This window comes from Larimichthys crocea, chromosome XI (genome assembly GCF_000972845.2).
Source record: "Larimichthys crocea isolate SSNF chromosome XI, L_crocea_2.0, whole genome shotgun sequence".
Lineage (NCBI taxonomy): Eukaryota > Metazoa > Chordata > Actinopteri > Sciaenidae > Larimichthys > Larimichthys crocea.
Window position 1 is genome coordinate 14263230 of NC_040021.1, and position 27856 is coordinate 14291085.

Here is a 27856-nt window from a genome sequence, read left to right on the forward strand (position 1 = left end):
AGCAGTACTGTGTGCTAGGACTGTGAAACAGTAATAGTGTAACTCAGTACAGAAGTGATCAAAAACATGTATGATTTGGATACGCTTGTGGAGATGAATCATCAAGCTTTCAATGATGCTAAATGTAATTGTTCCCAGCAGGTGGCAGCAAAGGACTGCATTCACATTTGATTTTGTTGAACTCAATAAAAAGATCACAATTTTAGGGTTTATTATTTGGTTTGTTTCTTGCAGTCTTGTTGTTTTATTATTTAAGAGTCATGAGTCTTAACTTCCACGGTTGACACTGAAATAGAATATTTCATAAATCCAATTTCACCTACTGTTTACTCATTCTGTTATATAACCGCTTGATAAATGCATGTTGCACTACCATAAAATCCTAGACTTTCTTATTCATATAAGTGCAAATCTGTGTTTACTTCTTGTAGTTTCCGCTGTTAGTTCTTGGGTAAAATGATCGATGGAACAACTGACTGAACCAACTCTGGAAACTTGAACTTTGTTTTTAAACATCAAAGTTTCAGTTTCCAGAAGTAAAGTTTGAGATATTTTTAATTCACTGTATTGGATTAAAACTTTAGTTTGTTGAGACATGACCTGACACACAGTCATTGATGACATAAATTTGGCTTGCTGTTTTCACAAAAAAAAGCAATATTTTGTTTTATCTGTAATCTTTGTGTATGGTTTTGTTTGACAGAATATTTGACATTTTGCCTACCAGAGCTTTTGTCTGTCAGCATAAGTCTTGTGCGATTGTGTTGGTTCATTATGTGGAAGCATCATGAAGTGGCTGCAGAGATGTTCGTACAGTAGAAACCCATTTCTGGGTTTTGCCTAATAAACATTCCCCCTCCTCCTCTCTGACGTAGAAGTGAGAAGCTGCATTGTGTCACCTGTCCAGGAAGAAACCTTCCAACAGGTCTTTTTCTGGACCGGAGGTGGTCTGGAGTTCATCACTCAGACTAATACGACCAATGACGACTCAGAACAATTTTTTTTTTAGGATGAAAATATAAAACTCACATGTTCTCTTTATTTGCTGTATATAGATAGATGTACACCACTGGAGATTTGGATAAAAGCACACACAAGAAGCTCATGTATGTAGAATCTCAACACATGTCTGGAGATGAAAAAAACAAGAACTGAATAGATGTCAGCTTACAAATAGATAAAAAACTAGCCAAATCTTATACGGCTTCTAAATGTAAATAGTCACATGTGTTGGAGTCTGTGCCACATACTAACTGTCTGCAGTTGCTAATAACCTCTGTATTCTGTACACGGGGTGTTTTTGTACAAAATATGAAATCTACCATTTAATAATAGTTATAACATAAAATAAAAGTACATTATATGTACAATATTAGATGAAGCCATTTAGTATGAGACGCATACTAAAGGACACTTCATTGTTTTCGAAGAAAAAAGAAAACAAAAGCTTATGTAAAATGAAGTGAGCTCCAAAGAAGCCAATATTAAAGCCATTTCAAGAAGAACAGCAGTCACCAACGGGACAACCCGGACGACCGACAAACCAGCAGATCTCTGAAGGGATGGAAACACTTTGCTTTCCTTAAAAATCCGCTAAACATCAGGGCGGAACAGGATGAGGTTTTATCGGAGGAGCCTTTGGTGAATGTTGTTCTTCAAGACAAACATGGGAGAGAACGGAACAACGCGGCTGCAGTATTATTTACAATTTGCACATTCAGTTGAAACACTGACAGAAAGGAGGTTTTGCAGGCAAAGGAAGAAGAAAGAAAAAAAAAACCACAACAAAAAGAACTTGCAAGCATCCAGAAGCAGATCAAACAGATAGGGAGCCCTACAGGGTAAAGAAGAGGTGGGTGGGGGGGTTACAGCCAGTGTGCAGGTCTGAGCAGAAGGGGTCAAACAATGGTACAAATTCAGCGGAATGGGACAATGAGGGCACAGAATGGAAAAGTCACGATGGGAAGTGATTTCCTCTCCTGTACGCCGAAAGGTGACCCCACGCACACCAAGACAGACAGCATCGCGGATTTCAATTCTTTACTAGTTTGTTCGGGGGATTTTTTTTTTTTTTTTCAGTTGTGTTTCGATTTTCTTTCAAGTTTTATCAGGAAGTGCTTCTTCTTGCTGAAGTGGTTTGGGGCGACCACTATGCTGCTCCTCTGCGGCTCTTCTAACTACAAAAGACGACTTTGTAGCTTCAACAAGGCAAGCAGCTGGAAGTGTGCCGAGCCTGTTTTTGGAGATCAATGATGCATTTTTTTTTAAATTTTTATTTTATTTTATTTTATTTTTTTGTGGAATTTTATTTCATGCTACTACTCGATTCTCAGTTGAGCAAAACATCCCCTTAGACTATAAAAGGCACTGTGAAAAGAAAGGCTTAATGTTTGACCTCTTCAAACCAAACATACCTCACACGTGAAGCAGTCTAATCTCAAACAAAGTGTTTTATAAATAAAAGGGTCTTGCTGGAGAAGAGTAGAAAAAGCGAACATCGTCATTTTCAGCGCAGTTTCTGCCCGTTTGACCTCTCTCGACCACGCTACAACGTTGTGTAAATCCCAGACGAGCCACTACGTCTCGCTGACCTCGCATGAATGACAGCGACTTGTACTGAATGCTAACGACCGTGTTCCGGCGGCTGGGTGCAAACGGGCAACCAAAAATAAATCCCACAATCCCCTCTCATGTAACTTGGCGCAATAAGCCGAGCTCAGGCTCAAAAGGATCTAAAAACGTGTGATAACCTATCCGACCATTGTTTGAGCTGCCGACACACACTGCTAACCTTGTTAACTTGTTGCCTGGACATTTTACAAAGGATCCGTTTTTAAGAAAGGAGATAAATTAATGAGAGAGGTTGGCACCAAACTAGTCTTCTACGCATCTGTTAGGTAAAAAAAACTTGAACCTGGATGACCTCTGTCAGGCCAGCACAGAACTGTGTTGTAACACTTTAAACCCAGACACACTCTACTGGGTGCCCCTGATGACCCTGTCCTGATTAACAGAATGATCGATGAATCTTCACAGCGAATGGAAAATGAACTGGGGGGAAAAAAAACAGCAAGCTCCAAACAGAACAGTTATACAGATAGTAAGTGTTTGACTCTGAGAGGAGCTCCTAAATATACTATGTAGGAAAAAATATAAACAGCTGTCTTTTTTTTAAATGTTATGAGAAAAATAGCTAATATTAAATATATAGAAACAACTGACATTTTCTCATAAACTGATGCCTTTTTTTTTTCTTTTTTTTCTTTAAATTAGACCATCCTCTGTGCAGTTTGGGGCTCATATTATTTGTACAAGCACCTGACATCTATTAAAGAAGAGGCAAGAAGACAGCTCACACACACAGAACAGAACACCTGAGAGAAATGACCAGAAGGGGGCAGCACAGCACCCCGAGGGAAAAAACAAAACAAGGACAGGAAAACAGAAAAAAACAAAGGTGGAAAGAGAGATAACAACACTACAGTATCTTGGGTGAAGTTCAGGGCACGGTGCATGTCCTGGTCATACAGGACTGTCCAGCACCACCAACGTCGCTGCTGGATAACAACCAGGTGGGTAAAAGAGTGTGAGAGGGGCCTTGTAGGGACCGAGCACCGCTTGTCCCCAAATAGCCGAAATCAGGCTTAAGATGTGCGACATTTTCTGTGTCAGGTGGAGCTGAGACTGTTCAGTTCTGTGTTGTGCTGGGTTGTACTGAGATACCAGAGTTCTGTTGTTGTGCTGGGCCCCGGTTGGGCCTGTGGTTCCTGTGTGGTGGATGCTGCTGCTGCTGGTTTACAGGTGGATCTGGGTGGTCTCCTTTAGTGGCCGTCGTGTGTTGTTATCATTTCCTCGGCTCTCCGGTGCAACTCCAAGGCCGTGACAGTGCAGATGTCCTTGGGGAGTTCAGATTTCCTCCTCATCAATGGGCGCTCTCTACGCTGATCTTTTTGGATCTGGACACACAGGGACAGAGAGGGATCGTGAACATTGAGCACTAATAAACACTGCAACTCGTCTTCACAGTCAGTTCACTTCTGCAAAGGACAAAAGAACAAACCTACTCTGCCTTCTCAAGCACCCCGTTCTCTTACTTTCAACAAGCACTTTCCAAAAACATGTTTCCAAAAGTCTCAATACAGCTGCACGTCGTCCAAATCACAATGTATCTGTGAAGACTAAGTAATTCCATTGCACGACGGGATACGTTTCTCTGTCTGTTCCACTTGCAAGCTAGAAGACAGCTGGGATGACACTTTAGGAATCACGTGACGCATGTCTGCTTTGAATAATCATCTTGACAGAAGAAGTTATTTATGGGACAGAGTGAAGGGACTCGGACAGTTTTTCTTCCTAATGTGTAACATTACCTGAAATGGCCTCATGTTTTAGCTGCAGTTGGCTACAAAGTGAATTTGTGTCCCATCATATGTGCATAGTTTGAGCTAAATATTTAAAAGGCTTGTGCTTTCCATTTAAGCGTAGACGCACTATAGACAGTAAAAAATTTAAACATAATGAAATATGAACATATAAAAAAGGGCCCACAACCATTTTACTGGAACAATGTTAGACCCAAGAGCACAGTGAAACATCTGTATGTGACTAATTCAAACAGCCAAATGATGCAAAGATGCATAAAGTGAAAGAGGACAAATGTCTATTTTGGATTAATGCCTGAGATGTCCGGCATGATTTATGTAAAGGCCGTTAGACATTAACTCAAAAGTATGAAGCGGCTTCCAAATCTTCATCATTAGAAACGTAGAAAGACAGATTTGGGTATAATTATGGTTATTTATATATCAAATAAAAGTAATCTGTTGAGAAAGTGTTTCTCTAAACTAACAAGATTAAAACCATTCTTTCAGCCAGTCTATTAAATAATAGCCTGGACTGTACCGAATACTTCGAAGCTTCATTGACATGCTGACATTCAAATGCTGTGTAGTTTTCTTCTTCTTGTTTTTGCACATTTATTCATTCTGGTTAAACATACGCTTGGGTTAAACAAACTGTTTGCTGTCCTGCGCACCTGAATTTACAGGGCAGTCTAGCACCAATTTACAGCACCATTTCATGCCATTATTGGATCAGCCTGCTGCCTACATGAATTCATGTTGATGAAACTGATGAGTTATATTCAGTCAATAAAGTTGATTTAATAAAAAAAGACTAACAGGTTTAATCCAATGAATTACTTTATACAATGAGGTTTTTTTCATAAAATATGACAACAGACATTTGAAGCTTCGACTGTAAAAAGAAAAAGACGCTTGGTTACACAAAGCAGTCACACTGCATATGTGTCCCTGCCACAGCACCTGCCTCACACAAACACACACCACACCACACCGGTATTCACTGCTACACTACACTGTACAAGCACGTGTTCTCCTGACCTGTGTGGCTTCCTCTTCTACTGTTTTCTTTAGCATGTTGACATCATCTAGCAGCGGCCCGTCTGTCTCCATGTCCATCGAACTGTCTGAGCCTACCGAGTCAATGTACATCAGAAACTGTGCAGGGGAAAAAAGAAGAGGAGGGGAGGGACGGTTACAAAAAAAAAAAAAAAAGGCAACACCACCATTGAAATAACTCCTCCGGTGTGTGCTTATTTAATCCTGTTTTTAGCTTTTTCCATCAACTTGAAAAAAGGTTTTGTTGTCGCATTCAGACTCTCTCTCTCTTTTCTCTAGTGCCACTATGAACATATATGGAGTGTCGCATCTGCTTCTCCAACTCAGCTGTTTTTTGGCTATATCGGTGCACTCAAAAGGTTCTCACAAGCATACCCTACCTCATACCATACTTTTATAGGTATACGGTATACTATAGTTACTGAGGCATCAGTACTGAAATCTCTTCACTCACCTGTGGGTTTGATTTCGCAAGATTCTCGATCTTCAGCCACGCCTCTTCTCTCTCTTTCCACTTGGCCTTCTCTCTGAGACACACAACCAAACATGCAAAATCATTAGAGACTGCATCACCAGGAAGTGTTTATACAAAGATTTCAGGAGTGTATGGTTTTGTTTATTTTTCTGGCTTACTTGCCTTCTTAGTCACTTTTTCCATTTCTAATGATCTTTGTATGATGTTTTCTATGATGTCTGTGACCGTCCAATTAAGAGACACAGCTGTAGCTGTACTGGAAACTCGAATGTGATGTTTCGCTTGTGACTTACTTGCTTTTCTCTGCCCTGAACTGTTGGGTGCAGTCGTCAAACAGCTTCTGGTTCATCTCCATGAAGAGCTTCAGAGCATTGTAGATCAACCCGTGGATCGTCCTGCAGGCAGATTACCATGGGTCACTTGATTTACGTACTTGGCAGAGAAACACAGAGATGGACACGAAGTGAAAGCCCATGTGGTGACTCACTTGTTCCAGTGGGTCTTGGAGTTGCGGTAGAGGGATGGGAACATGATGGGCAGGATCTTGGCGGCGTTGTCACTGATCAGGCTCATGATGTACTCATTGTTCCAGTAGTACAGAGCTCGTTCTGCCACCTGACAGACACGTTGGTTTAAAGCAGGGTTGCATTACGTACAGACATCTTTTGATGGAAAAAACATCTAGAACAAACATAAACTAAAATGTGTACTAGGATGTACGTCATACCTGAAAGTGTGGGCTGGACACACACTTGGCCAACTGTCTGAAGAGGGGCTCCATGACTTTTACAAACTCTGAAGGTTCGATGACGTCCAGGATCTCCTCCAGTTCATTGAGGAACATCACCTCTTTTGGACTGTGGGTCTTTGGCCAGTACTTTAACAAAGCCATCACCGTCTGCGCACAAATGGTTTATTTAAAGGTTTATTAAAAAAGAAGAAAGAACTAAAATTCAGACACACTTAAAGAGATCAAGCACAGTTTTGTGTATACTTTCTATATAAGTATATTTGTCGTGTGGGACTTTTGAATCCACCAAAATCAGACTCAGATTGTTTTCCTATGTCTTGCGCTGAAATCACAAAGCCTTTTTGTCTGCTCTTTACAGAAATTTTAATAGAATACACGCAGGAAATCATAAAGACATAATGAAAGACTGCTGAAGTCAAATATATTGCACATGAGTACCCGAAAAGTCACGTTTCAACCAAGCATACACGATAATATAAACACTGGAGTGGGGTTCAGACGGTCAGTAACTAATCTGGAGCAGACAGGATACTGAAGGATAATTCAATAAACAATATTAATGACATAACAAGGTGGATAAATCAAATCTTACCGGTTCTGTGAGGGTGCTATCCTTCTCTAGGAACTGTACCACACAGTAGGCCAGCTAAGGGAAGAAGACATCATATTACCACAAAACTGCAGTCATGTTTATGGCAAAGCAAAGTATAAGACAAGATTTAAGACTGCCAAAGTGGTTACCTGTGGGTGATATACACTAAGAGACTTGACTTTGTGTAACGGCAGCAGAACTTTCAGTAGGAATATCTTGTGCTCTTCTTTCAATGGTAATGCAAATCCGTTGATTATACTGTAAAGAGAAGGGTGGTCATAAAATAGAGTTGTTAACACGTGGTCAAAAACAAACCCACACCCTGAACCATAAACATCAGAAAAGGTTTTATGAGTGCACCACTCAGAAATACCTTACCTGCCTAATATTTCCAGTAATTCTGCTATTCCATTATGATGCTCCGTCTCATAAATGAATCTGAAAAACAGCAACACGTTGACATATTGTAGGGGTACATTTAACAAAACACACTCCATTAGACACAAACACAAATGACACTAATGTAACTGACTCAAATACTCACTCACCTATAAAATATGTTATTAATCTGTTTCCTAATGTACGCTCGCAGGCCCAGGAACTTGCCATAGATGCGATGAAGAGTGGTCTTTAAAAAATCTCTTTCCCTGGGGTCTTCACTGTCAAACAGGTCTAAGAGCTGGGCACCACAAAAAAAAGAAAAAGAAAAAAAAAACATTACTGAAACTCATTCACTCAACTCGCACCATTTAGAACCACGCACACAAGCTCATCATTATATGCTCACCTGCATTACAAACTTCTGGTCAATATACTTTTTGGCTATGTTTGGTTGAAAGTCAGGTGACTCTAAGAACCGTAGGAAGAATTCATAGACGAGCTGAGGAAATAAGAGCAGAGGACATGAAGGTAATTGAATTGATTTACTCTTATCAATTTACAGAGCAGAAACAATACTGTGTCTGTCGTCTGTGTGTGTGCTGTGTACCTGTAGATGTGGCCATGCCGCCTCTAGCGTGGGCTCATCTTCTTCTGGGTCAAACTCGGCACCCGTGGGGTTGGATGATGGAGGCAACGTCCTAAACATATTCACAGCAAACTGGGGACAGGGAAAGGTAGGTCAGCTCAACAATCCAATGAAAATATCAACCAGTGACACAGATATCAATTACATATTCAATCAGGTTATTTTAAATTACAAAATAAGGAAAAACATTGCGATGGATTCACTGGACAACCACAGGAAAAGTCAAACTTTGGTATCCAAGGGCTGTGCAAAAACATTTGACTGCACTTCAACATGCAGATGGCGAAATACCTTCTAGTCCAGCATTAGCCTCATATCAAATAACAATAATAATATCAGTGTGGGGTACGGTTGACTTATTAAATCAAACAAAGGCAAAATAAACTGATAAATTAGGAAGTAATATGAAACGGCATTCCACTTAACGCTTGACCTACTTTAATATAAATAAATATCACTGAAGAAAAACTTAATTCTAGGGAGATGTGAAGAAGACATCGTCTGTAGAAACTAAATGCAGGCACTGGAAGCAATAGACATTTACACAGGGTGCTCTTGTAACCCACAGTGCACATTGACACACACTCACGTTTTAGACTGCGTTTAGCCAGAAAAAAAAAATAGCAGCTGTGATTGCCAAACCCTAGTAAACATTAGCTTTGGTTGTTGCGTTTGTAGACTCCACCTGACAACCGCGGATTCAACGTTTGCTTCTAAAAACCATCTGACAGCTGAAATAATGAACCTGATGAGGGATTCGCACATGCATCAGCCACGGTGTTTGACAAGCAAACGCGGTTGTTTACAATCAGTAACTTATCCCACGATATTACAACAAATAATGAATGGGTTGTTGGGGGAGTAGACTGCTAATACTACGAAGAAACAGCGTTGCCATGGCAGCATGAAGTCAATCAGTGAGATATGTTGGCTATTGTACTGCAGATCACAGTGCAAATACACGTTAAAACAAACACTTGTGCAATGTTATATAGCCTCTGTAAACTGGTTTATCTTCAGGTTTGATTTTGCTTTTCAGAAACGACTTGTTGCCCAAAACTGTTCCAAGTTTCCACTATGTTAATGTATCTTCATAATCTGCCTACAAAGTGAGAAAGTATTTTCTTTATGTAAGCTAATGAATGAAAATTTATTTTGAAGGTTGAGTATTTCCTCTTGTGCTTGCTCAGACAGGAGCCTGTTTCACTGGCAATGCCTTCACCCAAAGTGGGAAGCATCCATCATCTATCTTCCCCTCTTAAGTCTTTTCTCACTTTCCAGACAGCACACTTAAGGCAGCCTCTCCAGAGTGCAGTCGACCAAAGGTCAAAACACACTCACTCTCCATCGTGTTTATATTCTTTGCAGAAACCGTTTCTAACCCCCCACCACCCCCTTGCCCCGAGAGAATAAGTCTAATGGAACAACCACTGTCGTGTCATCCAAAGGTCTGTCAAAATACTGTTCTGAAGCCTGAACATTGAGGCATCAAACATGCCATGAAAGAACAAGGGCTTATGGGAGAAAATAATAGGTACAGCCTTAACATGAGAATACACTCTTTATGGCTATAAATGAGTTTGTCGTGTCAATCTCCATACTTTGATGATGAAAGCCATCAGTGGGCTTCAAAGAGTCTTTGTCTTTAAGGGGGCACAGCGAAAGAGGCTGCAAGGTATACAAGTATATTTTCATGCTGATTTGACAGCTCTGTTGCATTTTCTGCTGCACTGATCAAATAAAGGCAAGACAAGGACGATGGGGGGAAATTTGCACCTTGATCGCCTGCAGTTTACCATGTGGCATTGAGGCAGGGCTTTGATTAACATCAAAGGCTTTTTAATTTGGCTTGGGAAAGCAAACCTGGCACCGTGAACACATCCAGGCCACGACCTCAGAGGAGCACGTTTCTAATAAATATACGATGACGGTTGCAGTGAATACAGAGCAACCGAACAGGTTCAAATCTGTAGAGGTAGGAGCGACAGATGAGTGAGGTTTAGTGACTTTATATGGATGAACTCTCTCTCTCAAGGCCTTCTTTAGACAACCCCCACTTGACAAGTATATGCATTACTTAATGGCTAACCAGCGATTTTAAAAAGATAAAACAAAGTTTCAAGAGGAAGGTTCAAAGTAAGGTCATTGATGTTCATGTGAGTTCCGTATGACTCAGTGAGGACTAAAGGGGTCGGAAAGAAGTATTGCTGGCAGTAGGAAACACAGTACATTCTCTTCCCATGGCGCAGAAATTAAGCCCACGTGAAAAAGAAAGATTGAACATCTTAACAAATAGCAGATCTTTATACAGAGGTTAATGGAATATAAAAGCAATAGCTGGAGCACACTGCTGAGTTAAATGGCTCTTCATGGTCACACACATCTAAGTGATTAACAGCCGAACGCCTCATAGAACTTTACAGCGAAAGGAATCCATCTCACTTCACTTCAGTGACGACTCAGGGACATGTAGCTGAGGGATTAATGTAGGGAAACATTTTTAACAGACTACTGTACTGCTACATGTGTCTGAGCCAGACACACACGAGGCAAGGCATTTATGGATTGTAATAACACAGGCTTATTATGTAAAATTGGCTTAATCTAGCTGCAGGATAACATCACTAGTTAGGGTAAGCCTGTGTCATCCATCGTGGGTGATTATGGCTGCCAATTTAGCAATTTAAATTAGGAGAAGCCTTCATTTGTAGGAAACGGGGATGATAGGAATAATGTTCTTAATGCATAACAGAAACACAAAACTATTCTGTTTTATGCATCATGAAACAAAGAAAAGGTCGTCTTTGCAGGCCCATGGAGACATTTAGGACGGGAGAAAAAGAGCTTACACTTACACAAAAGAACTGAAATAGAACATTCATTTCTTATTGTTAGCATGTATACATGAATCAAATCACTAGACTGAAAACAAAACCAAAAGGCTCAGTTTGATAGCTCAAAATAAATGAATATCAATGACTGTGAACCTGGTTTGATAACTTTGTCAGAGACAAATCAAAGTGTGTAGTTAAATGTGTTTAAATACTGACCATGTGAACCACTTCTGGGTAGATGGGCTCCGTGATCACGTTCCTGTTGTGGGTGATGTACTCCACCATCTCGCTCAGTGCCGCCCTCTTTACCTCCTTCCATTTCAGATCGCTCAGTGGGTCTGAGACAAAATCGAAGAGGACGCAGCACTGCCGCAACTTCTGGATGAACAGCTTCTCCTGCTCTGCAGGGGGAACATCTGCAAGACAGAAGTGGGAGGAAGGTTGGAATCAACACTTCTTTGGACTTTTGGAGCTGACACAGACTTAACATCTTAGAATCGCAGTTTGGTTTGACATACAATCACTGTCTGATTAAAAACTGTTTTATCCAACTATAATCACCATGGATACAAGTTTAACATCATACAAACCAGATGGCGGACTTAAGAAATCCAAAACTGGATCAAATGATACAGAAAAAAGGTAAATGTTGCTCATTGTTGGTAATCGGTGTTTAAAATCATTTCTCGACCATCCCTTTTCTCACAGTCAGAGATCATTTGTACCAAAACTTCAAAGTGATTCAGTTTCAGTATAGCAGTAATTTGCTGTTGCAGAGTTCATGTGGTGACACGTAGAGACTTCATTTAAAGACTTCATAAATCAATAATTTAGCCCTTCAAAGACAGTGTCGCTGCAACATCAATGATGCAGAGGCTCTAAAGTCTGCCTCCAGGAATATTGAGCCACACCTGCCCGTGTAGAATCATTAACTTGCAATTTAAAAATCATTACATGTTCTTGTAGATACTGCACACTCACCGTCAATGAGCCAACCTCCGTTCTGTGCCAGTGTGCATGCATTATCCCCGTACAACAGCTACCTCTCATAAATCAATGATCAGCAGGAATCGTTCTTACACAGCATAATATACAATCAAGAATTCAAATTAACATTAAGACAGGTAAATATGAATAATATAATAACTTCTAAAATGTTCCCAAATATGATCTATGAACATCTTAATATAGAACTATTTTCAACAAACCTCCAAATAAGCAGGGAGCACTGGAGTTAAATTTAAATGCAGAATCACTAAGCATTTTTGTTCTGCACTTTGGAGCCATTACAAGTCTGCTCCCAGAGGGCCTGAAGGGCTTTCCTCGTGCACCAAAAATGTTTCACTCACATAAGAACTGGAGCTTAAGGCCATGTAATACTTTATAAACAAGTCAGAAAACTAGGCTAGAACTCCAGGTGCAAGGATTTGAAAATAGCTATTGTTTGCTCTAGACTGTTGCTGACTTACGGCTTTTTGGAAAGACCAGACAGGACACCAGCATAAGCAGTAGTATTAATAAATATTCTGTCATGATGTAGATACTGCAATGGAACAAGCTGCTTTCACTCTGGGAATAACTATTTTACTTTAAAATCAACAAAACGCCAGTAGCAGCCTGTAAGCAATGACACAGACCACTCGTTCTCAAACTGTGGTACGAGTACCACTGGTGGTACACAAGCTCCCTTGGGTGGCACGTGGAGGAATCACTAAACTATGAGATTGCCGGAATGTAATCTAAAGTAGGTTATGCATTTTTACTGTAATGTTTTGTTTCAACATCAGGCTGCTCTGTCACATTCATGCAAGTAGCATAATCATTCATGATTAGTTACGAGATAAAATGTGACAGAGCTGGAAATATCAGGGAGAGAAGAGTGGATCAGGAGAGCCGCTTTTCCACCCAAGAAGCTCTGATTGTGAAACAGATTCTGTTCAGGTTTCCACAACAGTCAACAATATAAGAAAAAATCTCATTATGAATAAACCTGCCTGCTGCTAAACTGAAGATTCATATTTTTTGAGGCGGTACGAGATATAAAAAGAAACTGATACAGACAAACAGCTTCTCCTGCAAATCATTTCGCCTCAGCCAGTCAGATACAAAAAGTACCAAAAATAAATGCTATAGCACTCATTTGATTTCCTCCGACATCATTATCAGGGACTTAAAACTAAATGTCACCTCATAAAACCTATGAGTCAGTCTTGACTCCCCGTTAACAATCTGCATGTGTACTGCACATCACCATGGTGACCATATGCAGGGAAGGGGACTTTGGACCAGGGGGTGACCACTGCTAATCAAAGATATATGTGGGCTGCTGCTGCTGCTGCTGCTGTTACTCTGGAATGATATGCTGCTGGTTTGCTGTGTCCATCAAATGACGTGTCAGCCAAACAGGCCGCATAAAAACACGGATAATACCGACTGAGAGTCCAGACCGATCAGTCAACTTTCTACAACACTGACAAATAAAAAGGGACTTGGTTAGTATGCAACAGGTAGGAGTGTAAAACACAGCTTTAACATTGTGACAACTTTCCCAACAATACACACACACACGCCGATGCCATAAATCAAATTAATGCAACTTCACAGCACAGAGCACACAGTGCCAACATCAGATAGTAGCAGCTAGTGTCAGGTTGAAGAAAACATTTTGCAGTTTAGGCCTATCGAAAGAGGCAGCACAAGAAGGCGAAACTCGGATTCAGATAGAGAGGTGGTGTGTGTTTGAGGAATGAATTTTGCTTTTCTGTAGCAAACATTGCCATGAGGTTATGTTCATGGTTACGAAAGGTTTAGGTTATGAAAGCGTGCGCCACACAACCCCAAGTACCTACGACACAACGTCAGAATGTACCGACATGTTTACCACAAACACAGCAATAAAAATGGAATGGAAGCAGACGATACTGTGACCTGTAATTATTCATTTGCGGGATTTACTGCACAGCCCTTTTTTTTGCATATTGTCTCTACGCCATACGAGGGCACTGGAACAAACATTAGAACTGATACTAATCAAAAATGCAATGACTGAGGACTGGGACTGCCAGCACCATCAGACAGACTTCCCCAACACCTCCACATTTCTGAGTCACAGCTAGTATTCAACACACAAATATATATTTTTTAAAAAAAGCTGCTACCTGTGTGCTACCTAGAAAAGCCACATTTTCTGTTCTATATCCTGTTTAATGATACTTGAACCAAAAATACCTCTGCATTACATTTCCTCCCAACGCACAGCACTTGAAAAAAGTTATTTACAACCCTTCCAGAGGTAGTAGACGAGGTACCGAATTGTACGACTTGTTCTTAGAGCCTTCAGGGCTTGTTTGTGCCGTGCAGTACCTTGGAACATGGAGTCAAGCTGGCTGAACACAAAACACTTGTCTATATTGTGTAAGACAGTGACAAATCTGCAAGTAGCTTTTCAGTAGTATCATTCTTCACTCCCTTTATCCAAACTACTGTCCACAAACAGGATCTAATCGGCCGCATCAAAGGTCAAACAGCTGGCATTTTTGGCTTCACCCCTGAGCTTTAGCTACCACATCTGTGGGGAACCCTGATGGGGATCTGTTTTTGTTTCAACACTGTGTTTTTGTAAGACACAGCTGAATTTATTCTTCTGTTTGTCTCTCTCTCTCTTTCTGTGTCTTCCAACTCACAAATGTGAAGCTGCCGCCACTGAGCAAAAACTTTTTTCGTATTTCTACCACTTTATGTGTCCATTACTGTACTATTTCCCTGCCCTCTCTTTTTACCTTTCACGTATTCAGCCTTTGTATGACACCAAACATGATGTGTAAACAAATTAACAGGAGCAAAACTAGTCAGCCCTTTGGATCACCACCAAAATCACTACCTGAGGAGCTAATTGCCTTAAAGTTTATTCGGTTAAATGGAGATCATCTGTTCATGATCTAAAATCTAATAAGTAATTTGAGGCTGAATTCCCCAGCACATGAAAGACCTGTGTCTGTTACTAATGAGTTGAAACATGGGTCTAACCCATGAGCACAACATCTCATCAACCCCTGAGTGCCAAAAGATCTACCAGCTCTCGTTACACAACAGCACTAGGGTTTCTGAACAGGCCTAAAATATTAAGAGACATGCTGTGCAACTGCAGACTTCACACACAGACCTCTCGGCATGGATTGGCAAATGACCTTTATTCATCTAAAGACTCCAGCGGGCATACAGGAAACCGGTCATGGACACAAACGGATCTCGAACACTGTAATATCATAATGAACTGAATATATAATATAATGAACTTTTATTAATGAACTTTCGTCAGGCTGTCTCTGTTAATGCAAACATAGGTCAACCAATGCAAGCTGTTACAAGTGACGATGTGCTCCGTGACTTCAGTTATCCCTATACTTTAAGAGGCCATTTTAACGCAAGTCACAACAGGAGCCCAGCATCTGGCTGCACGTGTGTGCAATAATAGACTTTCGTGGTGAATACACACTGCCATATCTGTTTCAGGAGAAAAGCCGATGAAGTAATATAAGAACAAACATTAGCCTTGATACTTATTCACGGGTACTAGAGTAACTCGCAGAAGGTCCCAGCTTCAAGTTGGTCTGGTTAGACTGTAATTCAGAAGCCTGCAGCAGATACAGCCACAACAAACGGAGCACTTCAACATGCACGTGTGTCAGCTGACACCGACACATACATACAACACAATACAGACGCGCACCAACAACAAGCTTTGACCTCACTTCCTATGACATCGGCAGTCTTGTTGGGGGATGGGAGACTCAAAACTAGCACTCCTTCTCACTCTCCCCTCGCCCTCCCTCCCTGACTCAAGCTAAGCTATGCAATGTCTTGACAAAACCCTTCCTCGTTGACATACAAACAATCCCCTGCTTCCTCCTCCAAAAATACTGCTGGCACAATAAGAGGAGGATAAATGCTCTCAGTCTCCCGCAGCAACTTTTACAAAACTCTTCTGACACAAATATTTTCTTCTGCAAATTCTAAAGTAGCAGCTGCAGTTGCTAAATGGCAACAAATCTTGTCCATCTCCACATGAAACACACACACACACACACACAGACAGAACAGCAGAGGAGGCAAATTTCCTATTCTCACCTCTAAAATGCATGAGAGCCACAGGCTGGAAAGGCCCATTGGAGCTCAGTGCATCCAGAACCATCCCACTGGCAGCTCTAGCACATGCCAACATCAGTGAGCTGAGGCAGGAGACAGGGGAGACGAGGGCAGCCCAGGCTAAGGCGAGGAGCCAGCCTCCATTTTAGCACGAACACTCGGAGCAGAAAATGAAGCTCCCCTGCTGCTGGAGGGAACTAGCTAGTTAGTGATGTCATACCCCAGTGCAGCCGCCCGGTTGGCTGGCTGGAGTCACATGGGCTGGCTGTCAGAATACATAAACATGAGGGAAGGGACTGGCTGGTGGGCTGAGGGGGAAAGAGGTGGGACTGTTACTGTGATTGGAGCGAAAGCAGCTACATCTGTCAAGAGTTTTAAAAACATAAAGTACAGATCTGACATCAGTTTAGCTTGTTTTGTTGGTGAAACACAAGAATAAGGCCAGGAAATACACATTCCTGTCTACCATGTAGGGTGCACGCGATCAAGAGGACGGCTTAAGTGACATTACTCATTCCTCTTTTACAACCTAACACCCAGCAACAGACCCCAATACCACAACTGACATAACAAATTACAATACTCAAGTTCAACACAAAAAGTTCCAATACTTTAAAACTAATACATGAAACCACAAGAGTTAACCATGCACGCCACAGGTCAAGTTTAAACGTGATTTTTTCATATATATATAAAACAGCTGCAGAAATACTAGACCATCAACTATAAACTGAGGTTTGAACAAGACGAGAGACTGCCAAACCGTGTCAGATAAAAGCCCTTTTCATGCGTGTGCTGCCTTTGTGTGTGTGTGTGTGTGTGTGTGTGTGTGTGTGTGTGTGTGAGAGCAAGTGTGAGCTCTTGCATGACAGATGGCTCTCCAGGACCACAGCCTGAGCCCAGGTGTATGTGACAGAGAAACAGGAAGGCAGGAAGTCTCAATGTGAGCAACACAGGATGTGCATATGTAGTGAACAGCACAGTGTCTGTCGCACTGGGGACAAAACCCTGCACTGTAAGAGCTCTGTGTGTGTGTGTGTGTGTGTGTGTGTGTGTGTGTGTGTGTGTGTGTGTGTGTGTGTAGTTAGTTAATTACACAAACTAAGTGTAATTAAACAATCCTTTATTTGTCTAAGAATCACAGTAGAAAGGTCGCGGCATAGTGCGCATGATCCCCCCGTAACCACAACCTATAGTATCACCACGTAAAAGCCATGCAAAAGCATGCAAATGCGATGAAGTGAACGTTCTTTGCATCTCAGTGTAGGAAAACGTTGAGTACAAAATTTATTTTGTGAATTTGCCAATGTCTGCTGCACTATCATACATTTTAGGAGAGGCACTCCATGAAATATAGCAAGCAGGAGACTACTAAGGAAAAAGTCATTTCCTGTGCACTTGGCTTACCCCATGAGGATTAACATTATATAATCAGACCTGTACCAACAAAAACAATCCACACATATTTTCTATGTAAACAGAAATTGTGTGTAGCATATTCAACTAATTGTATGGTAGCTTTGTTGTGAAGAACAAAGTCTAACATTTCAAACTAGTTAGAGCATTTTTACTCCTCATGATTGTCAAAGCTATAAAGACAGATGGCGCCTAATTTTTACTTTTTATATGCTAAAAGAAAATATGCTAAATCATTGTTCGTTGCTGATAACCTGTCTCCTTCCCAGATGTAGCTGTAAACTTTGGTCTACATAAAAATACGCTTTTTTTATAATATAGTTAAGAAACTTTTTCACAGTTTCACAATCAAAGTGTGTTTTAGGTCAAAGACCCACTGTGTCTGTAGTTATGAATGTACTTGTAGTTACATTACTATGTAATGTGTAATGTGCGCACAAAAAACTGAAAATTCACTGCTGGGTTTTCCGAGAAGGACAAAAGTTTTAACACATAATAATGTGCCACAGCTCCTCCCTGTGGGTTTGCGCGTCTGCTTTAGGAGGTTGCAGGAGGTGTTAGGGTGGTTCAGATCAGGATGTCGCATTTGGGCGAGAGCACCTGATTTCTGTGGCCTGTTAGTATAGCTTCTTGTCTCCTGCTGAGCAGTGTTGTTTTAGGGTTATAGTATATTTGATTGCTGAGTGCAGAATAAAAGTTTACATTCTTTCTCAAGGATTGGTAAGATCACTGGGTGAATTAAGCTCTCACTAAGTATTTTTGTTGGTTCCATGAATTAAGAATTAAAAAATAAAGAAAATATCTGTAAAAACATTCACTAGCTGACTAGTAAGCTTACTCTTGAGAACAAAAATATGACCCAGTATCAGTGCTTGCTCTGTGTTTTTTACCTTAATTGAACTCTTCCCAGGTTTCTGGTGTGTGCTTTTACTACACTTGCCAGAAACCGTTTATGTTTGAATGTCTTAAACACGGCTAAAAGCTACACAAACATGGGAGTGAATGCACAGAAGTGCCACACAACTCTAACATCAAGTCTGTCTGATCCTAATATCTACAATAGTGGGGTGTTTCAGCAACAGGGTCTAGTCTGAGCATATAAAGGACCCTTTCTTGCCACCCTGTTGCCTAGTCATGAGACAACCTCCCATCAGAAGATCTGCTGTTCTGACCAAGACAAGACAACGCTAAAACACACTTGCTTGTTACAAATACTCTCCAAATGCTCCACTGGCACATGCATTCATCAGACTTGAGCTTTTTTTTGCTGCATCTGTGCTATTTCTGGAAGTGGAAAGAGAGTGAACTTGTGAGGCATCATGAGTCTGGTCCGGGATGGGATGAGAGTGTACTTCGCTTGTGTTGTGGCAAAGCTTTCGCTCAATTCATCATGGATAGCAGCAGGCTAGTCTAAAATACACAGTTGAGCGGTTCTTTTACAGGTCTGCTGATCTTCAGTGTCATGGTGCTCTGTAATTAGCACCTAAGGCTCAAATCCATTTGAAGAAACAGACCAATCAACACAGCTGAACTTCCCCCTTAAGCAGCTTCCAATGATAGAAACACAGCTCTATCAGTATGCTTGATGAATTCTCAAAGTGGCCTATTCAAATGAAAAGTCATGTTCATTGGGGCTGCTCTGTATAACTTTTACATAAAGACTGAAAATATTAAAAACAGCTCAGACTCTCATCTGCAGTTTTTGTATGGGAGTGTAACTTTGGGACACAGACAATCACAAATGTTGGACATGCCAAGTGGAAACACCTGTGCTTGCAGGAACATGAGCTGAATACACTTGATAGCAATCACCATAAATACTGCTGTGAATATAATTTTATCATACTTATATCCAACAGTTGACAATTTCCTTTTGCACACAGTGAGAGCTACTGTTAATGACAAGTTTCTTTACAAATACTATTACAAAATATTTCATATACCTGTGAGAAGTTTCCCGCAAAAAAATGAAGCAAGATTACATTTGAACCCATTATTTGCCCTTCACCTAATACTTATTTTCAGTCATAATGCAACTCAATACAACCTAACAATAATGAGGTGAAGAGAGCAGTTCAGTAACCTGTGTCTTGGGAAGTTGTCACTCTGAGCTGGTTATGGTCTTATTCTGTCCAAACTTGTAGGTCGGATTCAGTTCTCTTGTTGGTGAAATGGAAGCAGAAAATGTAACCCTGTCATACATGTGAACCTCTTACTTACATTGTCACATATGTTCTTCTTTCTGTTTCCGTGACATACCTTGTCAACAAGTACGCAAAATGACTCAGCGGTACAGGTCTGGTGGGTAGCGACTAGGGATAAGTTATTCTTTGTATTATATTTGTATTTTGCATATTGTGAAATAAAAAGACCTTGATAAAAAAAAAAAGGTCTTTACAACTTCCACAGTCTGTCTGATTTTTATGCCTTTTTTTCCCCACCAGGGAAGTCTCTCTCAAGAGGTGTGTGGAGTCTTTTCCTCTACCACCTGCAGGAGTTGGACAGGAAACCCTTCCCTGAATCCTGCCTTCACATCCTGCTTTAAGTATCTGTTAAAAACATGTCTATAGGAGTGTCACTCCTACACTCTGTCAGACACTCAAACTTTTAACCTGGGTGTTAAACAAAGAATATAGCTATTAAGCATTAAAAGAAACATACATAAGGAACTTGAGAAAGGATCAACCTTAAGCCAATAAGTTGACTCTGCACATGTTGTATACACACCTTAGTCTTCCACAAGTTAAGCAAACATGATAGTACGCTAACTGTGTGAAGAAAACAATATGACACTGTGTGTACTGTACAAACTGCACTAACTGTTTATGTCTCTTCTCGGTACAAAGATGAAATAACGATTCTAGCTTACCCAAAGTGTCTCTGAATGTGGTGCACTAAATCGTATTTGTTCCACAATTGTCCTATTCTATAATTTATGTTATTTGTCTTGTTAAACTAACAAATACACCACACATAAAACACTTAAATCCATTCATTAGATTAAGCAGTTTTGTTAGTCAAAATATCACACATAAGTTATATTAATGTCCTGACAACTGACAAGTTTGTTCCAGTTAACCAACATTACACTAACTCAAATATTCGATACTTTAACCAGCAGATGGCGACAGACCCTATGAGACAGATGCTTCATGGTGGAGAGCTCCGGCTTCAATAGAGAACACATACAGAGGCAACAACTGTTGTTCTTCTGGGATTTTTGGCAAGTATGTTTACACTCGAAACATGACAATGAAATGAAACAAACAGGCCCCTGTAGATGATTCATCTCCTGTTTTACAAGCTGAAGTCAGGCTGACGTCCAGCAAATATTTGTCCAAAACAAATACCTTGATTTGTGCACTTCAGCAGAGCCTTTTAAAAACAAGCTCAACACATTATGTCTCAACACTAAGTATTTAAACGGCTGTGTTACCATATACAAACAGTTCAAATGTATTCTGGAGTCACAACAAGCACACTTGGTTTTGGGGGGGGAGTTCATGGGAAAGGGTGTGCTTCTGGTCCTGGGTTTTTTAGTCTCGCCTCAACCTTATGGCTCTGCAGGACAAGCTCTGAGACATGTGCTTCCATCGGGAGGTGGTGAACATGCCTAGAGAGAAAAACAGGCCAAGCGAAGAGCATGTTTGGACAGGACTAAGCGATAACATCTACCGGGGAGTGCTGTGCAGAATGTTATCAAAGCTTTCATTGGAGTGTGGGAAATGAGCAGCCTTTATCAGAAACGCGGCTATCCTTATTGGTTTCTTGACACAGCACAAGGGTATTGGTTAAACACGATAAAGATACATGGGGATTTTATGGAATCAAACTCCTTTGTTAGTCCAATAACTCTAATCTCACAGAAGAGACTGACTGGTGAACAAATGGCAATAACACAACAGCTGCTGTTGCCTCTGGTCACAGATCGTAACACTTTGTCCTATTAGCCAAGTCTTACAAAGAGAAAAATAACATTTGAAAATTCTCACTGACGAGGAATGTTGCCTTTGCTCTAGTGTGTTGTGCTCGCTGCAAATAGGGTATTCAGGCTGAAACAGCGAGGAGAGGAACAAAACAAAGCCACCGTTCTCTTCAAAAATAAAAAATCATATTAAGAGCAATGTTTTAGTGGCTGAAAGTTATGTCTGTATTGAGGAAATTCAGGTCTTTCTGATGGTACCTACTCCTCTAGTTAGCAACTTAAACTTCTAATGTGCATGCCATCATTTCCACTTCACACGCAGGAACACTGTTAACACAATGTACTGATGCTTGTGCACATGTGGGATTGTTGCCCCTTATGAAACAGTGAGATCACGTCAATACAATTCAGGTTGCACCGCCAAGTTATATAATTATTTTTTAAAGTGCTGGGAAAAGGCAGCGGACAACGCTGTTGTGTGTATTCATGCATGCATACACAGAAACATGCATCACGGCCCGGGGGGCATAACGGCCGCACACACTCCTCGCTTTTCCATCTGGTGCTATCCCGCCATTGAGCTTCGACATTAAACGTCAATATACATCTGCAAAAAGATCCACCGGTTTCTCCTCTGCGAGAGGAGGAACAGAAGTATAGCTGGCCAGACATTGCTGGTCACTGGCAACATCCTGAAACACAAGGGCCGTGGAATTAAAGCTTTATCTCTGGATTACCACTAAATATAGACGCTTGGGTTAAATCCAGCGCAAAGTCCATGCCATGTACGTCCTCTGTTTGTTTCCATGTATTGCGTAATGTCATGCTCGCCTGGTATTAAAATGAGGATGATGCAGCAGCAGGGGATGTTCAGAGATATTTCGGCGTGGAAAGAGTGAGTAAATGACTGAGCGTGTACCTGTAAGTATGCATATCTGTGAGGCCTGCACTTATCCGTGTCAAGATTACAGGGATTCCTTACCACGCCTACCTAAAGGAAAATTCGGCTCCATGTATAGCTTCTGGGTGTTTTCTTCAGTCTTGAATTAAGACTTCAAAACATTTTGAATGCATTATTTTTGCCAACAAAAAGGCAATTTGTCTACAACTGCACAAGCAAAAACTTCCAACCTGAAAACAGCAAATCTATTAAAAGGTGCTGTAAATTTATGTATTTGCATCAAACCCCAGGTAATTATCTGATGAGTTGACAGGATTTAGTCGTCACTATGGTAAATACCTTTGAAAGCAGGCAGTTTTTGCAGCTCCCTGTTGTTGCTCAAGCTGAAGCGAGAGGAGCTCTGCCTCTTGTCCTTTTTGACAGGTGTCTGGGAACCTGGCTGCTTCCCCTTTAGCAGCTGAGTGGTGGGAGGAACACTGTTGCTAGCCTTCCTGTTAGAGCCCTGCCGAAACAAGAGAAAAACCCACATTAGTGACATCGAGCAAGCACATGTGGTGCACAGAGTACAGGAGAGAGTGCAGGGACCTCGTTGGGAAATCTGATAAAACTGTGCGTGTAGACACTGGCTGAGCAGTTCAGCGGCCATGCACTACATGGGACCTTTTAATTCGACACAGTGTGTCACTATTTACTTAACAAAACAAAGAGTCTTGTAACTAAGGTCATAAACCACACTTTACCCAATGCACAAATACTATTAATAACAGCACATTTATCTCGGGGGGTCATCAAGTTCACATGCAAAAAAACAAACCATTATGATTTTTCTTTTATCCACTCATCGAGCCACCCAGCTGTGTCTCAGAATAAAAAAAAAAACCCAGAAGGGATTTGGAAGGCTCGACCCAATGTGGCAAGTTCCTCACAGCTGGTCCCACCTGCCTGCTGGCATCCATTCATCAACACACACCTGATGGCACGGAGCTTACCCCACCAGATGCAGCTGTGGAGCAGCCCGAGTCACAGGGGAATTATTAAATTCATTTAAGACCCAGCTAAAGTTGGCCACCATCTGCAGAACTGCAAGACGGCAGCTTAGGAGCTGTGCCACTAGTAAGACAAGAGCTCTCCTACTTGCAAGTTCACAAAGTAGAAACATCTGTGATTTTCTCATTTAATGCTTTGGCTGTACCTCATGACTGGTGTGACAGCAAATGAAGGCTTCTTATATATTCTAAGCATTCCCTTCAGTCTCAACAAACACTTCTGATTACCAAGTATAGGGGACAAAAGGAAGGGCGGGGGGATAACAACAACAGCTTGCGGCCTAGAGATTTCAATCTGTCACAAGGTTGTTTGCTATTATCCTGTAAGACATGGCTAGGAGACTGAAACCACAGTTTGAGGGAAAAAAAATGGAATTCAGATGTTGACAGTGAAGAGAACATATGCCTAAATCCTGCAGAACTCATTTGGATTAAGACAAAGAGTAGAAAAATGTATGTATATACACCAATTTTTTTCTTCTTTTTAATACATGAAGCAGATAAGCCTCCTAACTGACGTGCATTTTATCTGAAGGCAAACAGGGTCGTGTACTTTACTGGGCAATAAACAGGTGGCGAGCAGCCATAACAATATTAATATTAAATGTCTAGTTAAGGAGGAGCACGACCTTTTGCTTTTCAAAATGCGCAAACAGATGTCAGCGATCATACCAGAACTGAAACGAGTGTATTTTTTGACTTTCCGTGAGAAAAGAAAAAGAAGGAAGCTAAAATCTTTCCATGATTGTTCAGTGATGTTTAGATGTGGTGATTGCAGTGGATGAAGTCTCATCTGTTGTTTGTTGAATTTGTTGACATGAATTTTATCTTGGAACAGTGTCTGAAACCATACCGTGCACCTGGTTCCACTGGAAACCTTCATACTATTTTACAAATACAGCACATGACCATAACCATGCGCTACAATAACGTGACATAATGATTCAAACCAGATGCCTGTGTTATTACCGGACCAACACAATTTTTAACACTGCATAATATGGGCTCAAGGTACCACTTTGGCCTTTCCAGATGTGACCCAATCCAGATGCAAGCGAAAAGAAAAATCGATGTCAGCTAAGTAGACGTGTGCATTCGCTTTCAATAAAAGTGGTTTCTGGCAATCTTATGACAAATTCCAGCCCTGAGCTGCTCACAACAAACTGTTCTAGATGAGTTTCTGATAGCTGTGGTTATGTTTGAGGCACCAATCCTGTAGAGTGGTCACTTTTCAATTTTCCCAGCGCAATTTGTTCATGGTTGTTGATTAAACTATTCTCCTTGCCACGTTACACATTGATTTCTTTTATAGCTGATGGACTTACAAGTATGGCAAGGACTATTTACCTGCATACCAACATAAATAAGTGGCATGCATTTGAACAATACTGTATTTAATATTAGTATTTAAACTGCATACTGTAAATAGTACATGGCAGTGATATTAGAAAGGGTTTGTAAAAGTACATGTTGGATGAAAGCTCATTTTTAAAGCATAGCAAACTGTCCAAGTAGTAGAGAGATCTCAGTGAACTCTCCTCTTTTTTTGCTGCCGTCCTAAACTGATGTCATCTACACGCAATTTAGCACCAGGTTATCAGCAAACAGCAGCTTGAGTCACAAGAACAGCAACCGTGATCCAGGTACAAGCTGGTCCTGTCAGTGAACGCACCGCTCACTAACAGAAGCCGGCTAAACGGTCTAACCAAAAGATCCAGAGGACATTAAATCAATATGATATTTCTGATTTAGAGGATTTCAGTCACTATTCCACTAGCGGTAGCTTTGTGCCACTGACTCCACAATCACAAGCACATTAAATGCCTCAAACCTGTGATTTAGTTGTTGATACACAGCTACTGCAAGACAACGCGAGTAGGGGTATACCAACACATCTCAGCCTTATTCAGCCATATTCAATGTTACTATGTGAGCAAAGTCGGATGACTTCTATCACAAGACGACAGAAAATCTGCGGCATTTGACACCCTCAATTCAGATAAGTAAACTCCCCAAAATAACCCCTAAAAACACAGAAGAAAAGCCAAGACAGGCGTCCTCTTCCTGACAAGTGACAATCCAATCTGCCTCGCTTTTTGGTTAAGGTAAGACGCAGCTAGACAAGGCAACACAACCTGCAAATAAAAACAGCAGTTGTATCCACAATAATGACATGATATAAGCTCTATAAATAGTCGATTTCAGACACGCCTGTACTATTTATAAACTGTGATTCACACAATATAAATAACTCTATATGCAGCAATTCTATCCGATATGAAAAGCAATGCGATATAATATGTTGCAGGATTTCCCACCGTGCATTGAATAGTTTGATTTGAAGGCATGATCCCGTACCCCTATCTGACAATCATTATTCACTGACCTTCCCCTAGTTATCACTGCAAAAGGACATTAATGGACGCATGAGGGGGGGGCATGGAGTTTATTGTCACTGATAAGGCGGTTCAGACTGAAGCAGTAACAATATAATATCTGTGTCAGACAAAGTCCTCACTGTCTTCATGTGTTTAAGCCTACCTCATGATCTGAATTCTCCTGTCCTCCACCCTTGCCCACTTTGCCAGACTTAGGGGTCTCCTGAAAGGGAAAAGAAGTGAAGAAGTGAAGTCAGCTGGGCATTAAAACAGATGAGCAGGCCGACAACATCAGTAAACAGTCTATCAAAGCTAAATATAGCTCTCCTGCCCACCCAGTCTCTCTCACACACACTCCTGATTGAATACAAGTCCGCTGCTAGCTAGCAAACGTCACTTCAGAGTCACACGACCCCCGGCTTTCAGCTTTTATTAAAAGTGTTTAGATTTGCACCTAAAAAACACACGCTAAAGAAAGCGTGTGCACTTAAAGCAGACTAACACACCTCACTTGTAGTTGCAGGGCTTTGTTTAAATAAGCGTACCGAGCGCTAACATGTTAGGATAGCGGCTAGCTGGTGATTACTGCTGGCTGGCTAACGTTAGTGTGATGGGACACTGAGCTGGTAGCTTTACAACAAAACACCATTTTTTTTATTTTTATATACAGAAAATGCAAACTTTTTTTTCCATGTTGTCAATTCTATAAAAAAACAAAAACTCACCTTGTCTTTTTTCGTCTTGTTCGGCATTGTACAAACCGTAGCCGCCCTTGCTCCCCTCTCGGATACTCCACAATCAAAACCTTGACAACTCTCAGGGCACCGCACACACACACGCACACGCACGCACACACACACACACACACTGTAAGGCGGTTCAGCCCGTCCTCGCTCTGTGATTGGCTGCTGTCTGTCAGCTGACGCCAACAGGCTCGGGATTGACAACGCTGAACATTGTGCTGAGAGCCCCCTGCTGGTGACAGGCAGGCTATTACAACACATGATCACAGCAGCAGCAGGATCATCGTGTTCTCTCTCTCTCTCTCTCTTGAAATCTGCTCAACCAGAATCAAATTATAATAACACACCCGATTTCATTTAGAAAATAAATGAGCGGGGCCTCCTGTTTGTAAATAACTGGATTTTGGAGTGTTGGAGAACACAAATCAATTTCATCCTATGTTATAAAAATTAAGATTGTACTGGGCTGCAGATGTTTTAACTCTGAGAGGGAGTGTGTGTGTTTTGTCTTTTGCATATCTCGTGTACTTCCCTTATCTAGCATGTGTTTGTTGGAGCTGCCAGGGAAAGGTAATTAAAAAATTGTTCAAGGACAAGAGAGATAGATTAAGGGAAGTGTCATTTTGGACAAGAAACATAATGCTCATTACTAAGGGGAAAACCAAAAAAGGAAATTTTGACAGAGCTCCACAGGGAGCCTTTTTCTCTGTAACCCTCTTGTGTGTTGCACTGTTAAACGCTCCTTCTTGTACAAGAATATTAAATTCAACTTAAACTTTGATATTCTGAATCCAGTCCTCCTTATTCAAAGGTTCTTCTTAAAAGAATCTCATAACATCCTAAGACACATTTGTTGTTATTTCTTAATTCCTGTGCACATGATGACTTTCATATTAAATTGCACTTATGTTCTTTCTCAATATCTCTTTCATTCTTCTTCAACATGTTTAGCTTATCCCCTGTAATCATTTCCTGTGTGTTTTTAACCTAATTTAACTTAACTTAACTATTTTCCTTTGGCTAGTAATCATCCTGATGCCACAGGGTTTTCTAGAATAATTGAATGCAGCAGCCTGCATCCTGAGTGTTGTATTATTGCCATCTACTGGAATTTTACCGTCACTTACTTTGTCTATATTCACCCTGAGTTATATAAATTCCCAATTGTGTAGTGCTATATAGATTATGCACACTTTGTTTTTC

At 40.9% G+C, this 27856-nt stretch overlaps 1 protein-coding gene across 4 annotated transcripts; it reads right to left on the bottom strand.

Annotated features, from left to right (window-relative positions):
- Positions 1 to 997: 997 nt before the first annotated feature.
- ppp2r5cb (protein phosphatase 2, regulatory subunit B', gamma b) lies at positions 998 to 26763 on the bottom strand. 4 transcript variants are annotated; one of them, XM_027284132.1, is made up of 16 exons: positions 26636 to 26763; positions 26074 to 26133; positions 22826 to 22988; positions 11316 to 11515; positions 8227 to 8337; positions 8026 to 8118; positions 7787 to 7917; positions 7617 to 7676; positions 7388 to 7496; positions 7239 to 7292; positions 6623 to 6793; positions 6383 to 6510; positions 6189 to 6290; positions 5875 to 5947; positions 5403 to 5519; positions 998 to 3956 (listed from the first exon to the last, which is right to left on the bottom strand). In XM_027284132.1, the coding sequence occupies exons 1-16, from the start codon at positions 26660 to 26662 to the stop codon at positions 3822 to 3824; spliced, it is 1734 nt and encodes a 577-aa protein (XP_027139933.1). In that variant the 5' UTR covers positions 26663 to 26763; the 3' UTR covers positions 998 to 3821. The 4 variants fall into 4 exon arrangements, with proteins under 4 accessions (XP_027139933.1, XP_027139934.1, XP_010736422.1 ...); XM_027284133.1 differs by lacking the exon at positions 5403 to 5519; XM_010738120.3 differs by lacking the exons at positions 22826 to 22988; positions 26074 to 26133; positions 26636 to 26763 and adding an exon at positions 16227 to 16426.
- Between the last annotated feature and the right edge of the window lie 1093 nt (positions 26764 to 27856).

What these genes read in the sequence shown, in the direction of transcription:
- ppp2r5cb (XM_027284132.1), bottom strand. Translation starts at nt 26,662, where the DNA reads ATGCCGAACAAGACGAAAAAAGACAAG. An exon ending in AAAACTGCCTGCTTTCAAAG is followed by an intron (nt 11,516 to 22,825) that starts GTATTTACCATA and finishes TCTGTCTTGCAG; the next exon opens with ATGTTCCCCCTGCAGAGCAG. An exon ending in TTCAGGGCAGAGAAAAGCAA is followed by an intron (nt 5,948 to 6,188) that starts GTAAGTCACAAG and finishes TGTGTGTCTCAG; the next exon opens with AGAGAAGGCCAAGTGGAAAG.